This window comes from Schistocerca cancellata, chromosome 1 (assembly GCF_023864275.1).
Source record: "Schistocerca cancellata isolate TAMUIC-IGC-003103 chromosome 1, iqSchCanc2.1, whole genome shotgun sequence".
Classification (NCBI taxonomy): Eukaryota; Metazoa; Arthropoda; class Insecta; order Orthoptera; family Acrididae; genus Schistocerca; species Schistocerca cancellata.
Window position 1 is genome coordinate 207,898,048 of NC_064626.1, and position 22,741 is coordinate 207,920,788.

General features: G+C 40.3%; 1 protein-coding gene across 1 annotated transcript in view; it reads left to right on the forward strand.

The window, feature by feature from the left end:
- LOC126164502 (probable Rho GTPase-activating protein CG5521) overlaps positions 1-22,741 on the forward strand; it is a 289,412-nt gene that overhangs the window by 159,449 nt on the left and 107,222 nt on the right. Inside the window, exons 26-27 of the mRNA XM_049920250.1 lie at positions 11,314-11,424; positions 16,408-16,587. Coding sequence (XP_049776207.1) covers positions 11,314-11,424; positions 16,408-16,587 — 291 coding nt within the window. The remainder of the gene's footprint in view (positions 1-11,313; positions 11,425-16,407; positions 16,588-22,741) is intronic.

Consider the following 22,741-nt stretch of genomic DNA (forward strand, 5'->3'; position numbering starts at 1 on the left):
TGTGCTGTGCTGTCCTATGAGCTTTAACACTGCATGCTTATTGCTTGTTCTGTGGAATAAGCTCACTTACAATATCTTGGTTTAACATTGTTTGCTGCTTGTGGTATTGGAAATAAGTTGTTGAATTTGTCACAAAGTTGTGTTTGTAGCAAAATAGATCACAAAAAGAGAAACATTACAAACAGGACACACAGTATCTGTGCATTCTCTAGAATTTGGCAAATCAAAGTATGCTCAGCTTTCTCTCTCTCTCTCTCTCTCTCTCTCTCTCTCTCTCTCTCTGCGTGTGTGCGTGTGCGTGTTTGAAGGGGGCAGGGGTTTGACTTCTTTAAGCTTATGTATCACAGCTAACACTTGGTTCAAGAATCATAAAAGAAGGTTGTACACATGGAAGAATCCTGGAAATACTAGAAGGTATCAGGTATGGTAAGACAGAGATTTAGGAACCAGGTATTAAATTGTAAGACATTTCCAGGGGCAGATGTGGACTCTGACCACAATCAATTGGTTATGAGCTGTAGATTAAAACTGAAGAAACTGCAAAAAAGCGGAAATTTAAGGAGATGGGATCTCGACAAACTGATTAAACCAGAGGTTGTACAGTGTTTCAGGGAGAGCATAAGGGAACAATTGTCACAAATGGGGGAAAGAAATACAGTAGAAGAAGAATGGGTAGCTCTGAGGGATGAAGTAATGAAGGCAGCAGAGGATCAAGTAGGTAAAAAGACGAGGGCTAGTAGAAATCCTTGGATAACAGAAGAAATATTGAATTTAATAGATGAAAGGAGAAAATATAAAAATGCAGTAAATGAAGCAGGCAAAAAGGAATACAAACGTCTCAAAAATGAGATCGACAGGAAGTGCAAAATGGCTAAGCAGGGATGGCTAGAGGACAAATGTAAGGATGTAGAGGCTTATCTCACTAGGGGTAAGATAGATACTGCCTACAGGAAAATTAGAGAGACCTTTGGAGAAAAGAGAACCACTTGTATGAATATCAAGAGATCAGATGGAAACCCAGTTCTAAGCAAAGAAGGACAAGCAGAAAGGTGGAAGGAGTATTAGAGGGTCTATACAAGGGCGATGCACTTGAGGACAATATTCTGGAAATGGAAGAGAATGTAGATGAAGACAAAATGGGAGATATGATACTGTGTGAAGAGTTTGACAGAGCACTGAAAGACCTGAGTCGAAACAAGGCCCCGGGAGTAGACAACATTCCATTAGAACTACTGACGGCCTTGGGAGAGCCAGTCCTGACAAAACTCTACCATCTGGTGAGCAAGATGTATGAGACAGGCGAAATACCCCCAGACTTCAAGAAGAATATAATAATTCCAATCCCAAAGAAAGCAGGTGTTGACAGATGTGAAAATTACCGAACTATCAGTTTAATAAGTCACAGCTGCAAAATACTAACACGAATTCTTTACAGACGAATGGAAAAACTGGTAGAAGCCGACCTCGGCGAAGATCAGTTTGGATTCCGCAGAAATGTTGGAACACGTGAGGCAATACTGACCTTACGAATTATCTTAGAAGAAAGATTAAGGAAAGGCAAACCTACATTTCTAGCATTTGTAGACTTAGAGAAAGCTTAGGACAATGTTGAGTGGAATACTCTCTTTCAAATTCTAAAGGTGGCAGGGGTAAAATACAGGGAGCGAAAGGCTGTTTACAATTTGTACAGAAACCAGATGACAATTATAAGAGTCGAGGGACATGAAAGGGAAGCAGCGGTTGGGAAGGGAGTGAGACAGGGTTGTAGCCTGTCCCCGATGTTATTCAATCTGTATATTGATCAAGCAGTAAAGGAAAAAAAAAAAAAAAAAATTCGGAGTAGGTATTAAAATCCATGGAGAAGAAATAAAAACGTTGAGGTTCACCGATGACATTGTAATTCTGTCAGAGACAGCAAAGGACTTGGAAGAGCAGTTGAATGGAATGGACAGTGTCTTGAAAGGAGGATATAAGATGAACATCAACAAATGCAAAACGTGGATAATGGAATGTAGTCGAATTAAGTCGGGTGATGCTGAGGGAATTAGATTATGAAATGAGACACTTAAAGTAGTAAAGGAGTTTTGCTATTTGGGGAGCAAAATAACTGATGATGGTCGAAGTAGAGAGGATATAAAATGTAGACTGGCAATGGCGAGAAAACCGTTTCTGAATAAGAGAAATTTGTTAACATCGCGTATAGATTTAAGTGTGAGGAAGTCGTTTCTAAAAGTGTTTGTATGGAGTGTAGCCATGTATGGAAGTGAAACATGGACGATAAATAGTTTGGACAAGAAGAGAATAGAAGCTTTTGAAATGTAGTGCTACAGAAGAAAGCTGACAAGTAGATGGGTAGATCACATAACTAATGAGGAGGTATTGAATAGAATTGGGGAGAAGAGGAGTTTGTGGCACAACTTGACAAGAAGAAGGGACCGGTTAGTAGGACATGTTCTGATGCATCAAGGGATCACAAATTTAGCATTGGAGGGCAGTGTGGAGGGTAAAAATAATAGAGGGAGACCAAGAGATGAATACACTAAGCAGATTCAGAAGGACGTAGGTTGCAGTAAGTACTGGGAGATGAAGAAGCTTGCACAGGATAGAGTAGCATGGAGAGCTGCATCAAACCAGTCTCAAGACTGAAGACAACAACAACAACAACAATATGATGTCTCTTCTTGTTCCTTCAAACTTGCTTAACTGGTGACATCACCACCAGCCTAACCGCATAAGCTAAATGAACTTTTTCTTGTTGTAGCTATGTCTCTCTGTTCTTGAGCCTAGGTGCCCTTTGTCATATGTAATCAAAGTGTAACTGAAATCGTATGTAGAGTTTGCAGTAATTGAAAGTACAGGATGAAAATTAATAAATCTAAGAGGAAAGATAAATACTTAGCAACTGAAGGAGGAGCTGATCAACAGAGATGTAATTAAGTTGCAAAATCTCATAGCTTTGGACAAATTCCTTCAACAGAACTAATGTCAGCTCTGAAAGAAGTAATTCTTCACCCATTTTACATACCCTGTTTTGCTTGATGATTCCTCCATTTTATGAAGAGGTCTTCTTTTTTATGTATAAGGAATTTATGTGCTGTTCATTGGTTATGACTCGTCAAGCATTGCCATTGCCTTTCAGTAGAGCAAAAGCAGGGTTGTTCATCACAATGCATCAGTTCTGCACCTTCGTCTAAGGGTATATGTCACCATGGAATACCTGAACCAACATTAGAAGACTTACCATTTTTCCATAAAATGAAGTAAACTTCTAATAATTTACAGAAAGTTCTGGTTGAGAATTACAAATTATTTAGGAATAAAGAAGATGACTCACCGAAAGGCACAAGTGCTGTGTCGTTGATAGGTATACGAAAAAGTGGTACTCAAGCTTGTGGGAAACACATGCCCCCCACCCCCATCACACACACACACACACACACACACACACACACACACACGTCTACCTACATTGTGCTTAGTCAACTGCCAGCTTTTTTCTGGCCCACGGTGAGTGTACTGGGGTGGGGTGGGGTGATGTGGTTTGATGGGGGGAAGGGGGAAGTGTCCAGCAGCTCGTGGGTGAGTGGGGTGCTGTCTGTGGGCTAGCTAGGGGTGTGGGTGAAGGAGGTAGATGGCAGACGGTTGGGCATGTGATTTCATAGATTAGGGCGTGAGATAAAAGCGGACAGTTAATTGATGTGGGGACACAAATTGGGCAGGGATAGTGGAACAGTGGATGGTGTCCATACACACTATTGAGTGGGGGCGGGGGGGGGGGGGGGTAGTGAGCTATCTTAGGTTTAGGCCAGGAAGGTTATGGGATTGAAGGATGTCCTTTAAGGATAGCTCTCTTCTGTACAGCTCAGAAAACGTGGTGGTAGTGAGGATGATCCAGATGGTACGGGTTGTGAAGCAGCCATTTAAATCTCGCATGTTGTGCTTTGATGCACAAGGTCAGGATCAGTTGGGTGGTGGATTGGTTTTCTTTCTGTGGCTGTAAGGTTAGCAAAGAAACAGCTGGACCACCTAGGTGCTGAGCACGTTGCCAAGCATGATGTTCTTCATTCCAGTGACTGCTTCAAAGCCTGTGCCATCTGGATCCTATTCACCAACACAAGTTTTTCTGAATTGCACAGATGGGAAATCCCACTACAATATACCCTACCTTTCCATAACCCTCCTGGCCTCAACCTTCGTCAGCCAGTGGCCTTAACCACATATCCCCTTCCCTGTTCCCATTCCAGAGGACATAACCCTCTATTGCACCAGTGCACTTACAGTCCTTTTCCGTACTGCCTACCCCCCCCCCCCCCCCCACACCCTCCCCCCACCCCCCGAATTCAAGTATCAGTCTGGCACACAGTTTTAATCTGCCAGGAAGTTTCATATCAGTACACACTCTGCTGCAGAGTAAAAATTTCATTATTAAAAAGGTTGCTGACAGTCTAAGGCATTACAGCAGATGGTGTCATGAATCTTTCTAGTATTTTCGATGGAGCACTTACTGGTCATCTTCAGGGTGTTTTTTGTCTTCCACGTAAAACCAAGGATGTAGAATGCTAGCACCTGTTGAACTGTGATGAAAATAGACCATTATGTGGATCAGTAGTTAAAGTGTATGTAGTAATGGGCTTCTTACTTCCCTTGCTCCATCACCCGCTGTAGTTCATGTGATTTATTGACATGGCCAACAACAGATTCTACCCATTTCTGTGGTTATATTTTGTGTGTTTGATAATTAAGGTATCAGTTGTGCCCTTGTGGGCAGCCTCTTTGACAGTGCTGTCTTAGAAAGAGGATGCAATAGTTATGATTTTGGTGTTATTACCTGTGTCCCATAAATCAGGAATTGTTTGACAACAGCGGATATTTCCAGTTGCCTTAATCATGTACATTTATCCTTCATAAAGTGGTCAAAGTTGCCAATGTAACATTTTCTGTACTTGCATGGCATTCCATAAATATGTTGCTATATAAGACCCAAATTGTCCCTAACAGAACCCACGAGGACACACATTCCTGGGAAAGGACAAGAAGCATGCATATCTTGTCCTCCTCAAGTTTCTTGTCAATCTTCAATGAAAGACTGCTGGTGCAACATGATGTCTTTCTCTGGTCATTTGTTTTGTATGTTTTTGTTATGCAGGTACACTGGATTGTGTGGAGAATTTGTTGTTCAAAAAATGGTAGTTTGGTTATGAGCTTTCACAGCACTCTGCACTGAAATGATTGATAACATCTTACTCAAAGGTATAGACTGTTGTGTGCATAGGTTTCTGGTTGACACTACGATCCAAGGATCCATCATCTTTTTTTATGTACTAGTACTTCCAGAAGTCTTTATGCATGTCCATTTAGTGGCTGATTGCTTTGAGTCTGCAGCTGTGCAGCTGAATTCATAGAGGCAGGAAACCAATGAAACAGTTAAAACACCTGCAACAGCTGCTTGGTGGACTTCCTTCCTCCTAAAAAAATCTAGGAACGGTAACAGTACACATTCCTCTGTTTCCTTAGTGAAACAAACTGAAATTCATGGGAATTAAGAGGATATGATAATAAATTTTAATGAATCTTAGATAGCAGCTCTATGTTGCTGCCATAATGTTAAGGTACTTTCAGAGTATTGCCAAATAGGGAAGGCTGTGTACTGATCCAGCGAAAGTGTTTAATCCTCAGTTTTCCATAAAAAGATTCATTGAAGATCATAGAGAGCTCTGCAATGTGTTCTAAGGATTGGTTATTTAATTTGTTATTGCTTTTAAAACAGGACTTGTAATACAAAACACTGAGAGGGGTGGGATGAGGACAAGAGGTGGGGGAAAGGAAACACACACACACACACACACACACACACACACACACACACACACACAGAGAGAGAGAGAGAGAGAGAGAGAGAGAGAGAGAGAGAGAGAGAGAGAGAGAGAGAGAGAGATTTGTAATAAAATTTTTTGGTAGTCTGGCTGATCCCAATATAGATGCCTAAACTCTTGCTTACCATGTGTGTGAATACCGAATACTGTGTTAGGAAAATTTTGAAGAGAACAAGATGGTTTAAGGTTTAATTTGTCCATTCTCAGCTACAAATTTTCTGTAATAGAAGTTAATGTAATTGTGTTCCTGTCTGCTTGTTTTATCATAAGGTGCCAAAGAACGTAGAGGTATCATAGTATTTTAACACTGTGCAATGTAATAGTATATTGTCCTTTGTGATTTTTTGTCAGTTTAGTGTTTATCTTAATTGTTGATTTGTTTCATTTATATTGCTGCTTTCTTCAGAAACATTGGTCTTGGTTGTTATTAAAGATAACTGTATCAATAATTTTCTATGGTTATGTTAGCACATGCATAAAGAAAATTAAGAACGAAGGACTTAAAGACAAATAATAAAGTTGTGTGTACTCTCAGATAGAATAATGAGCCAGCCAGTAGCCAAATGCAGGTACCCTAACTAATTTCTAAAATTAATAAAGAATTTATGGAATAAAGTGAAAGATCAGACACTGCAAGTCCAGAACAAAAGAAGAATGATGTTATGAAAATTAAGTAGCAGATAGGTAGTGAAAAGTCACAGATTAGGAAGAAGCTTGGGATTATAGAACTGTATTAATATTGTGCAGTTCTGATGAATAGTCAAAAAATGAGAAGAGATTGAGATACAAAGTTGTCAATATGTATGGCAGATAAAGTATATGTTCATGGGGTATTAGTGAGGTTGATGTTTGTCACAAACAAAACTTCAAACATTTAACAAAATTTTGGGATTCTAATTAGGTATTTAGTGCATTTTGAACCAAAATATAAATTCAACATTTTTGATGCAAGGTTTCTTGTCTATGATAAGGTTTTTGAACAAGGATAGTTATTAGAGGTGTATTTTCTGTCATTCTAACAGTTCAGCAAGTATTGGCCATACTTAAACAGATGCTTCTCTAAGGAAATATTGCATCAGTGTGAAACGATTGAATAGGATGTGAATGTCTCCTAGTCTGATCAGTGCCCAGGAATGGATAGAACTATTATGATTAGAGTGGGTTATATTATGGATAAAGTTGTCCATATCGCAGAATGGCAGTTAACTGTTTGGATCATAGAAAGTTTTGGGAAGAGTGGTTTACACAATGTAAAGGGAAATTTGTGAAAACCATCAGGTGGTTAGAAAAGAGATTATGGTTGCATAACTTCTCCATGCTATAAAAATGCTATGAATGGATTTAATTTGGGTAATACATGAAATAAAGGCAGCCATTCACCTATAGCTGACTGAATGTGTGGTGCGTAGAAACACGCAACAGAATACTAGCTACACTAGCATTCGAGATCTTGTTTCTCTGGTTGAAATACACATATTATCGCACAGACACCCAAATTGTGGCCACGTGGCCCATGGGCAAGAGTATTGCCATGGCCCCAGGCATGCATTTTATTTGCAGAACCCTTAGAAGATGCAAGAGATCTACTAAAGAGACTGCTTACACTACACTTGTTCTGGAGTACTGCTGAGTGGTGTGGGGTCCTTACTAGACAATATTAAAGAGGACATTGAGAAAGTTCAAGAGTGTCACTGAAGTGATACAGGATTTGGGGTGAACATCATTAAAGCAGAGGTGTTTCTCATTGCGGTGGAATCGTCCCACAAAATTTCAGTCACCAATTTTCTCCTCCATATGTGAAAATATTTTGCTGAGGCCGACCTACATAGGGGGATATGACCATTATAATAAAATAAGAGAAATCAGAGCTCACACAGAAAAATATACGCATTAGTTTTTTCCATACACTGTTGTTGATTGGTATAAGAGAGAATAATTGTGACGTGGTTGGATGAATCCTCTGCCAGACACTTAAGTGTGATTTGCAGAGTATCCATGTAGATGTATGTTTGGGTACCTGTGTGGTTGAGTGTGAATGTGTGTATTTCTGCTAGAGAAAGAGCAAGAGCTCGAAAGCTAGTATATATAATTTTCTGTTGCGTGTTTCTATGCGTCACTCATCAGTCAGGTGTAGGTGAGTAGATGCCTTCCTTTATTTTACATATTACTCCATCTAAGAATTTCCATTGTTATTTTTCATTAGGGCAATAATGAATAAATCAGATGATCAAGCAAATGTGTAATTAACACTTCACAGTTCTTTTCCAGCCACAAAATGTGTATCTACCGTATACTATTTCACATATCATTTTCCACACAGATTGCAACCACAGTTTTAAAAAAAATTCCATTCCTTCATAATCTTTGTGTCCAGCTAACCTCTCTCTCATGTGCCGGATATAATTCTTCCCCTCCCTCCCCACCTTCCTCCTTTGTAGGTCCAAAATCAATGTAAAATCAAGCCTGCTCACAGGCAGGGATGGGGGTAAACAGGTCGTGTGATGACTAATGAATTAAGTAACTAACTGAACACTGTGCACATAACAAAAAAGGGCCATGAGGAGATCATTGCAGCAAAAATGCATTGTGACAGGATATACTTAACAGAAAAATTCAATCCAAGCGAAATTTTATAATATTTCATTACATTTGTGAAACAAGATATTTCTTTTTGATTACAAGAGACAAAATATTTGGAGTGAGATCCCTGCTGCTGCAAGATGGAGAATGCTCTTCAGTGTTGGGTCTTGGAGCTGGGATCTTTCTACAGCTTTTATCCTCTTCATTATGTAAAACAGTTTTTAACAACAATACGTTGAGCCAACCTAAGTATAATGAGAGCTGCGTTCTTGTGTAGCTTCGGAAAGTCTTCTGCATGAACATCCCAATATACTATATTAGTAAATTGATTGTACTTCTGAAGGCACAGTATCTGGTGCAGCATAAAATGGTGTGCTAAATAATTTGATTTTGTTTTGTAGGTTGCACAGGTCATTAAACCTTTTCTCAAAACAGAGTTGCACTGTAATTTGTTGATAAGCCACAAAACATGAATGTGAAGGTAATTGTAGTGATGAAAGGTTTTAAAAAAGTTAGGTTTCCTGTAGCAATCTGCCTTTCAAGTAGATGCGGTATGTCCATGAATGTATTGATTTTGTTATTCATGATAGGAATACGCAGATACTTTCCTTGATGAGACAAATTTAAGTGATTTAAGTGTCCACTAATATCAATGAGAAAGTGAAGTTCGTAACTCATTTGTTCCCACTGAGTGCTGACTGCTTCTCTCCTTTCATTTCCATAAATAGGTGATTTCCTTCTGAATTGGTAAGAATAAATTGTGAATTTTGTCTCTAATAAGCTGATGTATTCCAAAATGTTAAGGTATATCATTGTGTACTGCTTCCAGGTGGTGATTTGACACCATGATGCCTTACAAACCATAACATTCATGACCTTGCAGTATTGCACACTTCCTGTGTACAGGGCCTCCTAGTGGATGAAACTGTATACTTTGTGTTTTCCAAGTTTGGTCTTTATCTTTTTTCTTTTATATGAGACACAGAACCTTGTTGACTCCAACCATTTGTGGTGCTCCATCTGTCACCATAGAACAGAGCCTGTCTCATGGCAAACACACCACCTCAAAAATGTTGCGACGTGTGGTTCTGTAAAACACTGGTATAACATCTAACAGGTCCTCAAGAACCTGTAGTTCTGACTTAACACCCTACACACATACTGCAAGCTGCACATAGTTTGTTACATCAGTGGTTCCATCAATTGCTAATGAATAACCAATAAAAGTCCGACCTTTCTCCTTCTGTTCAGTTTTCAGATCTGCCCCATATCTCGGATCCAAAGAGAAACTGTTTGCTTGGAGAGACAGACTACTCCCAGTTCCCTTACCTCTCCTGGCATTAAACACCCTATGACAGCCAACAAACATGATTTGAACAGGGGCCCTATTGAAATTGGCTCCACTAGTTGCAATGCTGCGTGCAGCTTCATAGCTTGCTCTTGATGTCACTCAAGGTGCCATCCAGCTTATAAAAGTGTGTGGCATGAAGGGACTCATAGCAGTGCTAAATATTGTACGTCTTCATTGTATTGAGCATATTGTGCAACATTATAGTCACTGAGGCAACCCATCATTTCCAACTAATAAGAATATTGTTCTTTCCAACAAAGGGAAAATGGCAACTGGATATTTTGAGAAACTATAGCTATGTTCACTATGAAGTGTGAAGCATTAATAAATCATATGATGCCAAGTGTCAAGTGTGCACACAACAGAGCAGTGAATGGACGCATTGCAATATGACAGCCGGGTGCGTTGCCTACCAAACCTGCACCTGCCTACAGGTGTACTGAGGAGCATCTGCAGGCACCCTCACTTAATGGAGCAATATTGTAACAATGTGATATAGAGATTAAGGACAATGGTAGGGGACACGGAAAAATGTGGGCCATTACTGGAAAAGACCTCGAAGATTACCCCACTGACAGATTTATGATATCTAGAAAAAGAATATTCCATGCTTCCAATAGGTACATACTTCAAATAGAACGGGAAGAAAAATTGTGTTACATCTATAATATGTGTACTGTTTGCGTATTATCTGTAAACAAAATGTAGTCTCTCAGTGAAATTAATAGTATAATGCCACAAAGCCGCCATTTTGCAGGATAAGGTCCTGTTATACCTCGAGAGACCAGAAAGCGACCACACTTATAGCAGCATCATATGTGTCATAAAGTGTCGTTTCAAAGATTTGATCACAATTTTGAGACATGTGAAGTGTTATTTGCAAGTTACTTCAATGTTAACCATGTATAACCAATCTAAAGCTTGGCTACATGATTAAAATTAATAACCATTTGAACATGATCATTTTCTGCTTTGATTATTCATCTACCCATTGTTGAAACATTATTTGCATCATTTGATGGTAAGCATAGTTAGCCTATCATTGATGCTGGAGGAGTGAGTGCATTTTTCTTCTAGTGTAAAGTGCAAGTGGGAGCTTTGCTCGTAAAGATACTTGTTCTGTAGCTGCCTCATAAAGTAGTGCAAAGGGCTGATGCCAGGAAGTAAATTGTTAATCAGGTGCTTTGTTTACAAGAGCTAGGAATAATTTCTTGAATTTCAAGTTACTTCTAATTTTTGTATTAGTATGCATCAGGCATTAAGTGACTTTAGTAGAGGACAGTGGCCTCTTATTGAAATAGTACCATCACCAAGTGACATCCCTGCGTTTGCTTTGTTTTGAATCTTGTCAGCCAAACAATAGGACAAATCCTGCATTTAGAAAATACCAGTTTGAATCTCATTAAAAAAATTGTGCATTAACACTGAACTGAGTATGAGTGAGTTTAAAAAAAATACATATTCACCAAACATTTGTTGCTATTTATCTGTTTTTTCTTTTGTATACAGTTCAATAACAAGACCGTGGCACTGGTTGCCTCTGATGTTCTTGTGGCATTGTCTGATCATGCAGCTCACTTACTTGAAGTCTTTCCAGAGATACCTTTACGAATTATTGAGGTAAGATTGAAATTACCACCCAGTCTGAAGTATCTCAGTGGTATTTTTTCCTTCATTTTTGTTACACTGCATTTGCCCTCTTTTCTTTACGTACTTTATTTGGTTGTAGTGAGATATGTTATCTCAGGACTGGCCTTGTTTTCTAGTGAAAGTTAACAGCAGAAATTCGTTTTTTGCCTATTTTAGAAGAAATAAGTTTTTCTGCATGCTGAATATTTGAAGTAAGAATTCTGTGGGGCTAAAGTTTATGAAGAGCCATATATACATACACATCCTTATGCACCTTACGGAGCATATACAGGGTGTTACAAAAAGGTATGGCCAAACTTTCAGGAAACGTTCCTCACATACAAAGAAAGAAAATATGTTATGTGGACATGTGTCCGGAAACGCTTACTTCCCATGTTAGAGCTCATTTTATTACTTCTCTTCAAATCACATTAATCATGGAATGGAAACACAAAGCAACAGAATGTACCAGCGTGACACTTTGTTACAGGAAATGTTCAAAATGTTCTCCGTTAGCGAGGATACATGCATCCACCCTCCGTCGCATGGAATCCCTGATGCGCTGATGCAGCCCTGGAGAATGGCGTAGTGTATCACAGCCGTCCACAATACGAGCACGAAGAGTCTTTACATTTGGTACCGGGGTTGCGTAGACAAGAGCTTTCAAATGCCCCCATAAATGAAAGTCAAGAGGGTTGAGGTCAGGAGGGCATGGAGGCCATGGAATTGGTCCGCCTCTACCAATCCATCAGTCACCGAATCTGTTGTTGAGAAGCGTACGAACACTTCGACTGAAATGTGCAGGAGCTCCATCGTGCATGAACCACATGATGTGTCGTACTTGTAAAGGCACATGTTCTAGCAGCACAAGTAGAGTATCCCGTATGAAATCATGATAACATACTCCATTGAGCGTAGGTGGAAGAACATGGGGCCCAATCAAGACATCATCAACAATGCCTGCACAAACGTTCATAGAAAATCTGTGTTGATGACGTGATTGCACAATTGCGTGCGGATTCTCGTCAGCCCACACATGTTGATTGTGAAAATTTACAATTTGATCACGTTAGAATGAAGCCTCATCCGTAAAGAGAACATTTGCACTGAAATGAGGATTGACACATTGTTGGATAAACCATTCGCAGAAGTGTACCCTTGGAGGCCAATCAGCTGCTGATAGTGCCTGCACACGCTGTACATGGTATGGAAACAACTGGTTCTCCTGTAGCACTCTCCATACAGTGACGTGGTCAACGTTACCTTGTACAGCAGCAACTTCTCTGACGCTGACATTAGGGTTATCGTCAACTGCACGAAGAATTGCCTCGTCCATTGCAGGTGTCCTCGTTGTTCTAGGTCTTCCCCAGTCGCGAGTCATAGGCTGGAATGTTCTGTGCTCCCTAAGACGCCGATCAATTGCTTTGAACGTCTTCCTGTCGGGACACCTTCGTTCTGGAAATCGGTCTCGATACAAACGTACCGCGCCACGGCTATTGCCCCGTGCTAATCCATAATTCAAATGGGCATCTGCCTACTCTGCATTTGTAAACATTGCACTGACTGCAAAACCACGTTTGTGATGAACACTAACCTGTTGATGCTACGTACTGATGTGCTTGATGCTAGTACTGTAGAGCAATGAGTCGCATGTCAACACAAGCACTAAAGTCAACATTACCTTCCTTCAATTGGGCCAGCTGGCAGTGAATCGACGAAGTACAGTACATACTGACGAAACTAAAATGAGCTCTAACATGGAAATTAAGCGTTTCCGGACACATGTCCACATAACATCTTTTCTTCATTTGTGTGTGAGGAATGTTTCCTGAAAGTTTGGCCGTAGCTTTTTGTAACACCCTGTATTGGTAGTGTCAGGAGGGAGCAACATAAAAGAATGAGAGTAAGGGGTAGTGAATGACAAACCTTCAAAAAAGGACATATTTATATTCTGGAAAATGTAAATTTCTCACATTGTGAGCTTCACTTTCTGCGTTGTGGCAAGCACTTAACAACGTGAAGTGTATGCTGAAAAATATATACTGCTCTGATTTTGAAAGGAGTCCTTTTATGTTCTATATTTCCATCATGCTAGTGTTCTATTTTATTAGTCTTTTTGCACTGACGTGTTAGTGGAAATAGTTGTTAATGATTTAGTCTGAGATACATAATCTTGGTTTTAGTTATAATGTGATGTGTTGTGTTGCTCTAAGTATATATTAGGTTTGATACCTTCATTTGTCACGAGAGAAATTATGAACAAACTGAAAAAATGAATTACCTGATTTGTTACTACTAAAAGTTACTATGACTGCTCACACTAACTGATTTCCTATCATTTGTGTTTGCCCCTAAAAACTGTATTCTTGTCAACAATACAGTAAGCTTGCACACTGGCAACTAGCATTTTGAGATTATCACATTAGAGAGTAGTAACTACTTTTCCCATGGTCAAGAGAAAATTACTTTGTTGATCTCAATGGCTTCTTTTCTGCCATCTTAATTCCCATGATTGCTCTCAATGATGTTACGAACATACAAGGTGCTATCCAAAATTTTCGGGACTGGTGCTGCCATCTGTTGAAAACCTTACCTTTGGACTAATGGTCACCATCACTCTCAAAGTAATTCCCATCCGCACATACACACCAATCCCAGCTCTTCTGCCACTGGTCAAACGTTTTCGAGAAGTCCTGTTCTTTGAGGGTGTTCATCACTGTCAGTGATACTTCTTGAATCCCCTCTAGAGTGTTGAACCGATGGCCTTCCAACTTGACTTTCAGTTTTGGGAATAACGCAAAGTCGCAAGGTGCCAAATCTGGCAAGTACGGTGGATGGGGTACAGCCGTCATGTTGTTTTTTGCCAAAAGGTCCTGGTAAGCAAGGACGTGTGACAGGGCACCATCGCCGCACGCTTTCACGGAGCTGTCACAAAACGTCGCAGTAGTACGTGGAATTCACTGTTTGGTTGGGTGGGACAAATTCTCTGTGCACAATTCCCTTGATATTAAAGAAAACGATGATCATGCTCTTCACCTGTCTCGATGTTTCGGGTCTTGGAGAGCGCAGGCTCTTCCACTGGGTGATTGTTGCTTTGTCTCTGGGTCATAACCAAAATCCAGCTCTCGTTGCCGGTGATAACCTGTGACAAGAAGGTTGGATCATCAGATGCGGTCTCACAAAGGTCCATGCACACTTCAACATGCTGTGCCTACTGATTGGCAGTCATGATACTTGGCACAAATTTTGCAGCGACATGATGCATGCCAAATTCATTAGTCAACATTTGTTGACGTGTCCCATAACCAGTACCCACTTCATCCACGCGAACCAAATGTTGAAGTTTGGCAACAGGCTTTCCAGATGCTTCTTCTTTGACGTCTGTACGGCTGGCCCTGAACCGAGCATGCCACTCAAACACATGTGTACGGCTCATGCTCTGTCCCCCAAACACCTGTTGAATCATTGCAAGGGTTTCCATAGCACTTTTCCTGAGATTCGCACAGAATGTGATACACACACACACACACACTGTTCTGTTTGTGGTTCCATTGTAAAATTGCCACACACCAGACACAGAGTATTACAGAAATCACTGTGCACACGCAACACGTCCTCCCAGCTGAATGCCACTCCGCACACTGACTCATCAGATATGCAGCTCTCGCCACCTAGTGGTGCAAAGATTTACTGCTCCTTTCCAGATGGGGGCACCAGTCCCAAAAAATTTTGGATTCCACCTTGTATGCTTATAGGTAGGTGTGTGGGAACCCCACATCAACTTTCACCCATTGTGGAGTTCATGTTTGTATTAAGATTCGATTTATTGCTTTAAAATGATAGAAAAACAAAGTTTCAGTAGCATATCTTACAGTCTGTGCCTAATCACTGTTGTTGCGGACATCAGTTGGGGCCTTTCTCTGTATATTATGTGTTTTGTGCATGGCATATAATTTCATCCTGGCCAGGTCGATACTGTTACTGGACAGTATCCACATCTGTAACATAACTGTGGGCAACCCTTCTATTCAGTCTTCATGTAATGTTTGATTGTGAAAAGTATACCAAAGTTCATTTTGGATAATTGTGCTTCACTAGTGTCACTTCTTCCACCATTAATAAACAAACAAAAAGCATTTTCAGTATTAAGTAAGTTGTTTTCACTTCAACAAGTAAATGTCTGCAGTACAAAATAACAGTTGAAGAGAGAGAGAGAGAGAGAGAGAGAGAGAGAGTGTGTGTGTGTGTGTGTGTGTGTGTGTGTGTGTGTGTTTTATTACACATGTGTGCCCCTGGTAGCTGAATGGTCAACGTGACGGATTGTCAGTCCTCTGCGCCTGGGTCTGATTCCCGACTGGGTTGGGGAATTTTCTCCACCTAGGGACTGGATGTTGTGCTGTTCTCATCATCATCCTATCATTCTCATCGACTGCAGGTTGCCGAAGTGGCATCAAATTGAAAGACCGGCACCTGGTGAATGGCCTGCCCAATGGGGGGCCCTAGCCATATGATTAAATAAATAAGTTATACATGCCAGTATGAATTTCTTAGCTACACTGCCAGAAGTTGCAAGCAAGGATAAACAAACTACAATAGGGGTCTTATTTGCATTTTATAGTATTAAACTAAAGAAATTTATACCTTCAGAAGATTGTAAGTGAAAACATCCAAAAACAATGAAGGATAATAAATTGAATTCTGAAACCTAAGTAGTGACTGACGTGTCATAAATCCTTCATTAATAATATATGACAGAATGTTACACATTCCATTATGGAGGAGATCTGGATTAATGTTGTTATAAGCAAGCTACGTTTCAAAATATGGATCAGTAAAGAAATATATTCAATGAAGAAAGGAAATGAAACAGTAGATAACTAAGTACAGTTTCATTTGTCTTAACGCAGTGTAAAAATATTATTATGTTATGCATTCTCTGAAGGAGTAGAAAGTGTAATGATCATGATTTTTCAGGTGTTAGCTCTTACATTGTCGCAGCTGGCTCCACGTCAACAAAATAAGGAGAGTTTATCTGGTTCCAGTTGTGTCTTACTTACATCACTTATGTTTTGCCTTGGTGAGTGGTGCATGTGTGTACCAATTCCACAATTAGTGGCTCATGGTCGAAACTGTTTGCTGCTTACAGTTTTCAAGGTAAGAAAGATAATTTTCAAATCTGAGTACAGTTTCTATTACTATGGCTTCTTCTTTGTGTTTGTTCTCTGGGTAACTGGTACCTTATTACAAACAACCAAAAAATGTTGTGTTAGAGGCATTATATTGAGAACAAGATTAAACTGAGTCCTAGTGAATGGCTATTTAGTGAAACATGTGGGAAAGCTAAATGTCACATAGTTTGAGTCCATTTTAAAGACTTCAGAAAACTGTTTAGACATAATTTCACCATTTGTAGCAGATTTAAATAAATATTCAATGCCTTATTGACACTTGAAACAGAAGAGGACTGCCTACTCGCCAGTTTCTAAGTCAGATGACAGGGTGGGAGAAGTTACTCAGAAATTAGCTCCAAGGAAGATCCAAAATTTGGGAAGGAATAGAAATGGCATTAGATCAATCTCCACAATTAGTACATTCTTCCTCTATTCTTTTCCTACACATTTTGAGTCTATGGTATGAATTTTCCAGCACTTGTAGATATTTAATGTTGTTCCTCAGATTTCTTGTAGTTTAGTGTCTCCCAATGTAGTAAGTTTTAATTTCCCAAAGTGTGAGTATTATATTACTTACAGTAATAGGGAAAGACTAGATTGTTACTCAGCACTTAGAACATTGAAAAAAGACTTCACCACACATAGACAAAACACACCCCAGAGAGAAGGGGGAAGGACTACACAGGTACACTGGCAGGATAGAAGGCATGTGTAGGCCTTGCAGTGGGAGTAAGGAAGGGGATAGGCAGGCAGTGGACAGGGGCTAGGAGGTTGAGACCAGGGGGTTAATGGAATGAAGAAGCTGTTCAGGGAGACTTCCCACCTGTGTAATTCAGAAAAGCTGGTGTTGATAGGAAGAATCCAAATGTCTCAGGCTGTGAAGCAGACATCGAAGTAGAGTACTTCATGTTGTGCAGCATGTTCAGCTGTCTAGTGGCTACAGTTTGGCTGTGGCCATTCATGTGGACAGACAGGTTGTTAGTTGTCATGCCCACGTAGAGAGCTGCACAGTGATTGCAGCTTATTTTGTAGATCATGTTGCTGCTTTCCTTTTGACGGGGTAAGAAATGCCTGTGTCAGGGGTGGAGTAGGTGGTAGTCGTATGACAAATGCTGCAGGTTTTGCTTCTGTGTCTGTTACAGGGATAAGAGACATGGTGTCTCAATAGTCTAGGGACAGCATCTTCGATAAATAATCTAAACATCCTGGTTCAAACCCAGCCACTGCTTAAATTTTGAATAAAAATCATCAGCAATGATGGCATCCTGATCCTGCAGGGAGGGGGGAGAGAGATTCAGATCTCTGCCAAAGGGGAATTAACCATGAGAAAATGACTGAACAATCAACAAATGTATAACATTCTAAGAGTCCGTGGTAGGGAAGCTAGAAAATCTGAAAAGGGAGATGGAAAAAAGGACAAGGATTTTTGATCAGATGAGTATTGGGTAATATGAACAGCAGCAGAAAATGGAATAAGAGTAGGATTCGTTGTGAATAGGGAGGTAGGGCAGATATTGTGTTACTGTGAACAGGCAAACCAATGTAAACAGCAAGAGTTCAGGTATACATACTGTGTCACAAGCAAAAGATTAGAGAGAAGTACTATGAGGATACTGAACAGGTAACTCATTATGTGAAGGGAGAGGGTAATCTAATAATCATGGGGGACTGGAACATGGTAGTAGGGGAGGGAAAATAGTCGAACTGGAGAATATGAGTGTGCCAGCAGGAATGCGGGCTGGAAAAAATTGAGAAGTGCAGTAAAATTTTCCTAGTAATAGTGAATACACTGTTCAAAAATCGAAAGAAGAGGAGATTCACCTTGGAAAGGCCTTGAAACACAGGAAAATTCCAGTGGATTACATCATGGTCAGACAGAGATTCCAAAATCATATATTGGATTGTATGGATTACCAAGGAACAGATACAGACTTCAGTCATAATTTAGTAGTAGACTGGAATTAAACAGAATTGTCCAAAAAACCTGTGTGGAAAGAAGTGGGACCCTGAAGTACTGGGGAATGAGTAGATGCATTTGAAGTTCTCTAAGGCAGTACATACTGTGATAATGAACACCACAGTAGGCAGTTCAGATGAAGAGGAATGGCTATCTCTGGAATCGGAAATCACAGATTTTCAACAGATGATGATAGATGCAAAGAAGGTAGCTGCAAAGAAACCTTGGATAACAGAAGATAAGAGCTGCTGGGAACCAAAGTGGTCCAAGTAAAAAAAAAATAGTAGTTTTTGAGCTATACCATTCACTTTACTCACATTGCACAGAAATTTGTTGTGGAGAAGTGGTATAACAATAACTCCCACCATAACCACTTGAAAGCTCCAAATGCATTCTTCCTCTCGTGTCCAAGTGAAGAGCATTCATGGGAATAGTGCGTAAGTCAAGTGGCAAGGTCGTGTGGTCTTGTTGTTCTGTGTTGTTTTGTGTGTGTATTTATGCTCTAAAATCAAAAAGGCATTGTAATAATGCTAGTAAATATTAGCATTGTTTTCTGTCTTTAGGTTTATAATATCAAGATGATATTAAAGCAGAAATTGTGTTTATAAGGGAAGTTTGCACTCTGTGCTGAAGTCTAGGTTAAAGCCTGCATGAATCAAGCAGTGATAACTCACATTAAATACATGAACCATAAAACTCTTTTCTCTCAACAATGCTGTGAGACCTGTCATGAGGGAAAAAGGAATGACATGATGACACTTCTCATGTACATCCGTCCGGTGCACCAAGCTTTTTTCAGTGAACTGACAACTGCAAGTTCGGCTGAGGAATCTGGACCTGTACATGTTGACTCTGTGGCTGAGGAAGATGATGTGGATGGAGAAATAGAGTAAACAGACATGCTCCATTATAAAGCCTCTTGAAATGAATGACATTTTAAGGAATTTTGACATTTAGAAACAACAATTTATTTATAATCCGTAGATGAACACACTGCTGTACGCTCAGATAGACTCAGTAGGTAGCATTATAGTAATTAACAATAATGCAATTATTTTAACTCAATTTGTGTGAGAAAAGTGCATAATGGGAGCAATAAGCACAGACTCACATTTATGTGGCACAACTCTTGATTTATATCACTTTACCTTTCACAATGAGTAAATTTTTGAGAGGAAAAGTGGTAATCCAACTTCTAGAGACTATAGAAAGGGATTTATGATAAAAATACCTAAAATGTCTGTAGTAAATGCAATTCAAATATTTCATAATTATATCATGTCATTTTCATCAAAGAATCATGAATTATTGTAAAGCATGAATTTACATCACATGAAATGCAAAACCTTTCATTCCTTAGAAGTGGAAAACATTGAGTTATACCACTTTGGTTCTCAGTGGCTCATATATTTCATTTGACCAGTAAAAAAAGGAGGGGGGGGGGGGAGACAGAAATACAGCAATATAAGTCAATTAGGATCGAAATAAATAGGAAGTGTGAGGAAGTCAGGGCAAAATATCTGGAGCAAAAAGTGAAAAGATCGAAAAAGGTGTGTTTTTTGGGAGAACTGATGGAGTATATGAAAGAGTCGAAACAATCTTGGGTGAAATTAATAGCAAGACCATCAACATTAAATGTGCAGTGGGAATTTCACTGTTATGCATAGAGTAGAGAGGGAACAGAGGAAAGAGTACATTGAAGGTCTCTATGAGGGGGAGGAACTATCTGACAATGTTGCAGAAGAAGAAAGGGTAGATGATACAGAAAACATAGAGGTTCCGGTATTAGTCACAGTTTAATAGAGGTTTGATAGACTTGCCATCAAATGAGACAGGAGGGATGGATAACATTCCTTTGGAATTACTAAAATTGCTATTGCTTATTTTTAAATAATTATCATAGTATAAAATCATAGTTTTAAAATTATATCAATATTTAAATGAACAATTATATTTAGAGAAAAATGTGCCAAATATCCAGAAAAATTAATAAAAATTCCCGAATATAGATTACAGAATTTACGTATGAAAATCAGTTTATATCTGCCTTGAATTTTGGATGTTATCATGAAGTTTGTACTAGAGCAGAAGCTCTGACAGGACTGGATTCATTATGATTTCCAGCTGCTGCAATAAAACTTTCAGTGTAACAGTTGGGAGCAGTGGAAGATCAAACCACACCACCATTCAGGAGACATAGCCTGGTTTACTGATGGCCTAAAAACAAATGAAGACACTGGGGCCAGAGTATATGAGAAGCAGGCTAGTGAAGATGGCCGCGGTATTCCAGGCTGAAATATTTGCTATCAGTGTGTATGCAGAGGAGAATGTGCGTAGGTGTTACAAGAATCATAGCATCTACATTTATTCAGACAACCAAGCGTTACTGAAATCTCTGCCAGCCCCTGCAATGAGATCAAAGATGGTTTCAGAATGCCATGAAGTCCTTGGGAGACTAGGGCGGAAGAACAGGGTAAACCTGCTGTAGGTATCTGATCATTCTACTCCAAGATGAAAAGGTTGGCGGAAGGGAGAAATTTGTGGCAGGCTGCAGTCAGTAGACTGATGACGAAAGAGCCATGAGGCAAGGGGTTGGGAGCATGGATGATATAGGGATGGGCAAGGGTACTGCGTATGACCACTGTAGGAGGCTAGGCTGCATGGAAGGGATTTCTGGGTGTGGAATAGCTGGCAGCAGTTGAAGTGGAGGTATTACTGGTGCTGATGTGGATAAATGTACTAATGTAGCCATCCTTGAGGTGGAGGTTGACATAAAGATAAGTGATTTGTTGGGCTTAGGTGGACCAGGTGAAGGTGAAGCTGGAGCAATATGTATAAGATGTGCTAGATTCTCCATAGTTACTGTTTCTTTACTACCCACCTCCCTGATTATAATTATTGATGCCATCTCTCTCTATACTAACATCAACTATTGAACACTACCTTTCCAAGTGCCTGACAAACTCCATCCCTGCAACCTCCTTCCTATTCACCATAACCGACAAGGATCATAGCATCTACATTTGTCACCCACAATTACTGCTTCTTTGAAGCCATCCATGGTTCAGCAAAGCCCGCCTGTTTGGCACCTCTTATGCCAACCTGTTCGTGGCCTGTCTAGGGGAATCCTTCCTAACCATCCAGAACACCACACCTCAACCTGATTCAGATCCATTGATGATACTCCATAATCGCAACCAAGGGTGAGGACACACTATCCACATTCCTGTAGAACCCCAGCACCCTCTCCCCCATTCACTTCACATGGTCTTTCAGAGCCCATGAAACCACCTTCCTTGATGCCTGTCTCTGCATCAGTACATCTGTCCACATCAGACCTACCAACCACCTACAAATTCCTTCACTTCAACAGTTGCCATCCATACCATCCCACCGAGGGAGGTTGCACAAGGATTAACACACTGGACTCGGATTTGAGAAGAGAACATTTCAAACCTGCACCCTGCCATCCTGATTTAGATTTGTGTGATTTCACTATATCGCTTCAGGCAAGTGCCGGGATGGTTCCTTTGATAGGGCATTACAGACTTCTTTCTCCATCCTTCCCTAATCCAGTGGGACCGATGACCTCGCTGTTTGGTCCTCTTCCTCAAATCAACAAACCAGTCCATTCCGCATCAAGGGGTCCCTTCTGTACAATATAGCTACCAATGATTATCACATCTGTAGTGATGAGCAGTCAGTCCCTTGAAGCTTTGTAGACTGAAATTACCCTTCCCACCTTATTCAGAAACAAATCTCTTTCATCTTGTATCCCCCATTACCTGCTGTCCTCCCCCACACCCACTGACCAGGCACAAAGCCTCCCTCGTAACGCAGTACCACCTAGGACTGAAGCAACTGAATCATATTCTCCACCATGATTTGGATTACCTCTTGCTGTACCCTTAAATGAGAAATATCCTCACCACTATGCTTCACACCTCTCCCACAGTAATATTCTGCTGCCTACTCAACGTACTCCGCACCCTTTTCTGCTCCGCTCCCAACCTGTTGCCCCATATATCACTTCTGTGCAGCAGACATGGACACACAACCTGTCCCTTATGTCATCCCACTACTCTCTCCCCCCTACACCCTCTCACAGGCGTCTTCTGTCTCATCAGAGGCAGGGTCATCTGTGGAGCAGGTACCGCTTGTGTGACCTACCAACTTAGCT